The 6624-nt window shown below is 47.1% G+C and overlaps 1 protein-coding gene across 2 annotated transcripts; it reads left to right on the top strand.

Moving 5' to 3' along the window:
- Positions 1 to 530: 530 nt before the first annotated feature.
- Positions 531 to 3551, top strand: LOC121585954 (potassium voltage-gated channel subfamily S member 2-like). 2 transcript variants are annotated; one of them, XM_041902315.2, is made up of 2 exons: positions 531 to 1320; positions 1786 to 3551. In XM_041902315.2, exon 2 carries the CDS (start codon positions 1826 to 1828, stop codon positions 3266 to 3268), a length of 1443 nt encoding a protein of 480 aa, XP_041758249.1. In that variant the 5' UTR covers positions 531 to 1320; positions 1786 to 1825; the 3' UTR covers positions 3269 to 3551. The 2 variants fall into 2 exon arrangements, with proteins under 2 accessions (XP_041758249.1, XP_041758250.1); XM_041902316.2 differs by having other exon boundaries at positions 1764 to 3551.
- Positions 3552 to 6624: the final 3073 nt, after the last annotated feature.

The following is a 6624-nucleotide window of genomic DNA, read 5'->3' as shown; positions in this document are numbered from 1 at the left end:
GGAAATGATCCACCCACTTACTCAGGAACAATTCTCCAAGGAGATGATATATATTTTAAACTGTAGTTTTGATTTAATATAATCCTATTTAAGCATATAACAGTAATCCATCATCCAGACACACTGAAATCCTAACCAGCAGAGTAGATGATATCTAAGACTGTTAAATAGCCATCACTAGCACATTAGAGGCTGCTGCTGCCTATTGAAATCACTGGCCACTTTAAGAAATGGAACACTAGTCACTTTAATAATGTTTACATATCTTGCACTACTCATCTCATATGTATATTCTGTATTCTATAATATTCTACTGTATCTTAGTCCATGCCTCTCTGTGATTGCTTGTCCATATATGTATATATTCTTAAATCCCATTCCTTACTAGTTTTGTGTGTATTGGGTATATGTTGTGAAATTGTTAGATATTTACTTGTTAGATATTACTGCACTGTCGGAGCTAGAAGCACAAGCATTATGCTACACCCGCTATAACATCTGCTAAACACGTGTATGTGACCAATACAATTTTATTTTATTTTATTTGATCATTCAATTGATTTGACAACGGATTAGAAAAGCAAGCACACGTTTTCCGCCTCACGAATCAATCCTAACCTTTCCACGTCTCATCCGTCTTAACTAACGGTTCGGTTCGAGAGCCCTCTACGGTTAACGGTTACCTCATTTGAAGATGACGACATCTGTATAACGCTCGGGCGCACACGCTTTTAAGTATCGGTGAATTCTCCTCCCTCGCCGAGAGCAGAGCAGAGGAAAGGAGTTGTCCCTTTCAGCACCGGAGAGGGAGGTGTTGAATTCGCTCGCAGCCGAGGGCGGAACGGTAGTTTACAGAAAGTCTTGCTACTGCACAGCAACAGAGCTGGGTCTAACCGCTACTAGACGACAGAATGGAGATTCATCCGAGGAATTCCCTCACTACAGAATTGAAGCATCTGGAGCGTGTTAGAGATGAAGATGCATGGCGTGTGCTCATGATTTAATGACGTAAATAGGGTTAGTCTGTCTGGGGGCAGACACATTTTATATCTGGAGAAGAGACAGACAACCTCGTTCAGGCTGACGGCTCCGTGGGAAACCCCTCTATCTAATCTGGCCAGCAACGCATGACAGACAGAGAGACAGACCGAGAGAGCATTGTTTCTGTCTTCCACGCTAACAGGAGGAGGCACAGAGAGGAGACATCTATCGATCTACGTCTATCCAAGTTGCTCAGCAGCTCCGTGAAGCACAATGCCCTCGATGGACCTGACATGCAGACGCGTTGTGTAGGAGACTCGGAAAAGGTCGTTGAATAAAGTAAGGAATATGTGATGTTTTGTAATATATTGTACCGTTATAATGCAACAGTATTCTATTCATTTATTGATGTATTATTTAATGCATAGAGGTAGCATAGCCAAGATAAAAAATAACACAATTGTTTGACTTGTAGCAAGTGCGCACAAGCATGGCATGAGATTTGAGGGAAATCTAAAGTGATGCTGTAATGTGATGAAGACGCAACATGTTACTAAACGACCAGAGTGTGTGGTCTCATTCAGAGACACTGTCGTGATGAAGCAAATCCCCAAAAAGCAGCAGAAATATTCACAGGCCTATAGCCCATTTCTTCCTATATATTTTGTGCTGGTTCTTGTTGCTGAAGGGAATAGATTCAGGAGAAAGCAGTTATAATATCTGACTGTCAATATTTTCTCTCTCATAGCAATGAGAGGATTTTAACTCCTCTCTCTCTCAAGTGTTTTGTCTCGCTGTCTGCAGGAACTTCTCCTCTCCCTAGTCCCCTCACCCCTTGCCAGACATGACGGGTCAGAGCCTGGAGGAGCTGACAGCAGCCTACGAGGACCACACCATCCGCATCAACGTGGGAGGGTTCAAGAAGAGACTGCTCTCCAACACGCTGTCTCGCTTCCCAGAGACCCGGCTGGCTCGGCTGTTACACTGTCAATCAAAAGAGTCAATACTAGAGCTCTGCGATGACTATGATGACATGGAAAAAGAGTTCTATTTCGATAGGAATCCGGCTCTCTTTCCTTACGTGTTGAATTTCTACAACACAGGGAGGCTCCACGTCATGGCAGAACTGTGTATATTCTCCTTCAGTCAGGAGATAGAGTACTGGGGCATCAATGAATTCTTCATCGACTCATGTTGCAGCAACGCCTACCACTGCCGGAAGATGGATCCTGACCGCGGGGAGGACTGGGACGACTGCCGGAGTGAGGAGGGCAGCACCACGTCATCGTTAGATGAGATCCTAGAGTTCTATAATGACGCCGCTAAGTTCGACAAGCAGCCACTGGGGATCGTCCGCAGGCGGATCTGGCTAATGCTAGATAACCCGGGGTACTCCATCGCCAGCCGCATCATCAGTATCCTCTCTATCCTGGTAGTGTTGGGTTCTATAGCCACCATGTGCGTCAACAGTATGGCTGAGTTTACCCTGGTGGACAGGGAGGGGACGCCCCACGAGGACCCCAGGTTTGAGACGGTGGAACACTTTGGTATCGGCTGGTTCACCTTGGAGCTGGCGGCCCGGTTCACAGTGGCCCCAGATCTTCTCCCCTTCTTCAAGCATCCGTTGAACTTAATAGACCTTGTGTCGATATTACCGTTCTACCTGACGCTTCTCATTGACCTGGTGGCAGAGAGCAGCCCGGCGTTAGCCAATCTGGGGCGCGTGGCGCAGGTGCTGCGGCTGATGAGGATCTTCCGTATCCTGAAGCTGGCGCGTCACTCCACGGGGCTGCGCTCTCTGGGCGCCACGCTGAGAAACAGCTCTAAGGAGGTGGGGCTTCTGCTACTCTACCTGGCGGTGGGCGTGTCCTTCTTCTCTGTGATGGCCTACACCGTGGAGAAGGAGGACAGCGAGGACTTCTCAACCATCCCAGCATGCTGGTGGTGGGCCACGGTGAGCATGACCACAGTGGGGTACGGAGACGTGGTCCCGGTGTCTGTAGCCGGCAAGATGACGGCCTCAGCCTGTATCCTCGCAGGCATCCTGGTGGTTGTGCTTCCCATCACGCTCATATTCAATAAGTTCTCCCTCTTCTACAAGAGACAGAAACAGTTAGAGATCGCTATGCGCAGCTGTGACTTCGACCAGGAGATCAAAGAAAACCTGCCCTCTGTCAATCTGAGGAACTATTATGCGCACAAGGTGAAATCTCTCATGGCGAGTCTGTCAAATATCAACCGGAGCTTGCCCAGTGAACACAGTCTGAATGAGATGTCAATACATTAAGATCTGTGAATCAACAGACTGCCCCCCCCTGGCCTCATAAGGAACGTTGTGACCAAAACAAGAGGAGAAACATTGTGAAAGTAGTAGTGTGTTTTCTGTGTAGCCTGTTGAATAGAGCTACATGGGAAGCTATCCAATGTCGTGGTGCTGAAGTTCAGTTTGACTGACAGGCGATGCGTGGGCGTGCCAACCACCATCACAACCTTTCTATTGGGAGAATCTCAATTGCATTTCCTTGCTTCCTCACGTCCTCTCTCTCCTCACCTTCTTCTCAAAACCTATTGGATGAGAAGGCCAGAGGTCCTTCCCCTCTGACCCTCTGACCTTCTAATCCGATGGGTTTTGAGAAGGTGGTGAGGAGAGAGGACACAAGGAATCAAAGAAATGAAATTCAGATTGTCCCCAATGACTCACTTCCACCTTTCATTCCCCCTCAGTGTTTAACTGGTTCATCATTAGACAGAGGATGATAGTCTGACAACATGTTCTACTGCTGTAGTGTGTGTTGAGGTCTATTCATTACAACGCTCATTAAATAGTCTTCAATAAAGGACACAGTACAGGACAAGTCACAACCCTAGGCCATGGGCTCCATCACTAGTCACTATAGTGGTCAACCCTAGGCCATGGGCTCCATCACTAGTCACTATAGTGGTCAACCCTAGGCCATGGGCTTCATCACTAGTCACTATAGTGGTCAACCCTAGGCCATGGGCTTCATCACTAGTCACTATAGTGGTCAACCCCAGGCCATGGGCTTCATCACTAGTCACTATAGTGGTCAACCCTAGGCCATGGGCTTCATCACTAGTCACTATAGTGGTCAACCCTAGGCCATGGGCTCCATCACTAGTCACTATAGTGGTCAACCCTAGGCCATGGGCTTCATCACTAGTCACTATAGTGGTCAACCCTAGGCCATGGGCTTCATCACTAGTCACTATAGTGGTCAACCCCAGGCCATGGGCTTCATCACTAGTCACTATAGTGGTCAACCCTAGGCCATGGGCTCCATCACTAGTCACTATAGTGGTCAACCCTAGGCCATGGGCTTCATCACTAGTCACTATAGTGGTCAACCCTAGGCCATGGGCTTCATCACTAGTCACTATAGTGGTCAACCCTAGGCCATGGGCTTCATCACTAGTCACTATAGTGGTCAACCCTAGGCCATGGGCTTCATCACTAGTCACTATAGTGGTCAACCCCAGGCCATGGGCTTCATCACTAGTCACTATAGTGGTCAACCCTAGGCCATGGGCTCCATCACTAGTCACTATAGTGGTCAACCCTAGGCCATGGGCTTCATCACTAGTCACTATAGTGGTCAACCCTAGGCCATGGGCTCCATCACTAGTCACTATAGTGGTCAACCCTAGGCCATGAGCTTCATCACTAGTCACTATAGTGGTCAACCCTAGGCCATGGGCTTCATCACTAGTCACTATAGTGGTCAACCCCAGGCCATGGGCTTCATCACTAGTCACTATAGTGGTCAACCCCAGGCCATGGGCTTCATCACTAGTCACTATAGTGGTCAACCCTAGGCCATGGGCTTCATCACTAGTCACTATAGTGGTCAACCCTAGGCCATGGGCTTCATCACTAGTCACTATAGTGGTCAACCCTAGGCCATGGGCTTCATCACTAGTCACTATAGTGGTCAACCCTAGGCCATGGGCTTCATCACTAGTCACTATAGTGGTCAACCCCAGGCCATGGGCTTCATCACTAGTCACTATAGTGGTCAACCCTAGGCCATGGGCTTCATCACTAGTCACTATAGTGGTCAACCCTAGGCCATGGGCTTCATCACTAGTCACTATAGTGGTCAACCCTAGGCCATGGGCTTCATCACTAGTCACTATAGTGGTCAACCCTAGGCCATGGGCTTCATCACTAGTCACTATAGTGGTCAACCCTAGGCCATGGGCTTCATCACTAGTCACTATAGTGGTCAACCCTAGGCCATGGGCTTCATCACTAGTCACTATAGTGGTCAACCCTAGGCCATGGGCTTCATCACTAGTCACTATAGTGGTCAACCCCAGGCCATGGGCTTCATCACTAGTCACTATAGTGGTCAACCCCAGGCCATGGGCTTCATCACTAGTCACTATAGTGGTCAACCCTAGGCCATGGGCTTCATCACTAGTCACTATAGTGGTCAACCCTAGGCCATGGGCTTCATCACTAGTCACTATAGTGGTCAACCCTAGGCCATGGGCTTCATCACTAGTCACTATAGTGGTCAACCCTAGGCCATGGGCTTCATCACTAGTCACTATAGTGGTCAACCCTAGGCCATGGGCTTCATCACTAGTCACTATAGTGGTCAACCCTAGGCCATGGGCTTCATCACTAGTCACTATAGTGGTCAACCCCAGGCCATGGGCTTCATCACTAGTCACTATAGTGGTCAACCCTAGGCCATGGGCTTCATCACTAGTCACTATAGTGGTCAACCCTAGGCCATGGGCTTCATCACTAGTCACTATAGTGGTCAACCCTAGGCCATGGGCTTCATCACTAGTCACTATAGTGGTCAACCCTAGGCCATGGGCTTCATCACTAGTCACTATAGTGGTCAACCCTAGGCCATGGGCTTCATCACTAGTCACTATAGTGGTCAACCCTAGGCCATGGGCTTCATCACTAGTCACTATAGTGGTCAACCCTAGGCCATGGGCTTCATCACTAGTCACTATAGTGGTCAACCCTAGGCCATGGCCTTCATCACAAGTAGTTTACTGAAAGTGTACCCTAAAGTATACTCATTGTGATGTGTCCAAAGTATAGCTTTACTCGTGTTATCTTCTTATGAAATAGTTTTGATGTGTAACTGTTGTACTCTGTTGTACTGCAATGAGATACCTTCAGATGTCTAGCTAAATAAACCCATATTAAAGAACAATACATGTTGATGAGATACCTTCAGATGTCTAGCTAAATAAACCCATATTAAAGAACAATACATGTTGATGAGATACCTTCAGATGTCTAGCTAAATAAACCCATATTAAAGAACAATACATGTTGATGAGATACCTTCAGATGTCTATCTAAATAAACCCATATTAAAGAAACAGTAAGTGGTATTGTTCCACATTATTGTGATGGAATGACCCACAATATCAGTTTAATTGAAGACCAGAGTAATAGAGGACTCACTTTTAGATATAAATATTGAATTCAATTTTAAACAAAGAAAATAGTTGAAATATACATTGAGTGTACCAAACATTAGGAACGCCTTCCTAATATTGAGTTGCACCCCCTTTTGCCCTCAGAACAGCCTCAATTCATCAAGGCATGGACTCTACAAGGTGGCTGGATGTCCTTTGGGTGGTGGATCA

Source organism: Coregonus clupeaformis, chromosome 17 (genome assembly GCF_020615455.1).
Source record: "Coregonus clupeaformis isolate EN_2021a chromosome 17, ASM2061545v1, whole genome shotgun sequence".
NCBI lineage: Eukaryota > Metazoa > Chordata > Actinopteri > Salmoniformes > Salmonidae > Coregonus > Coregonus clupeaformis.
This window is presented reverse-complemented; position numbering and strand designations above follow the sequence as displayed.

Bases quoted from the DNA above. Each gene is read 5' to 3' on its own strand.
- LOC121585954 (XM_041902315.2), top strand. From the start codon at position 1,826: ATGACGGGTCAGAGCCTGGAGGAGCTGACAGCAGCCTACGAGGACCAC.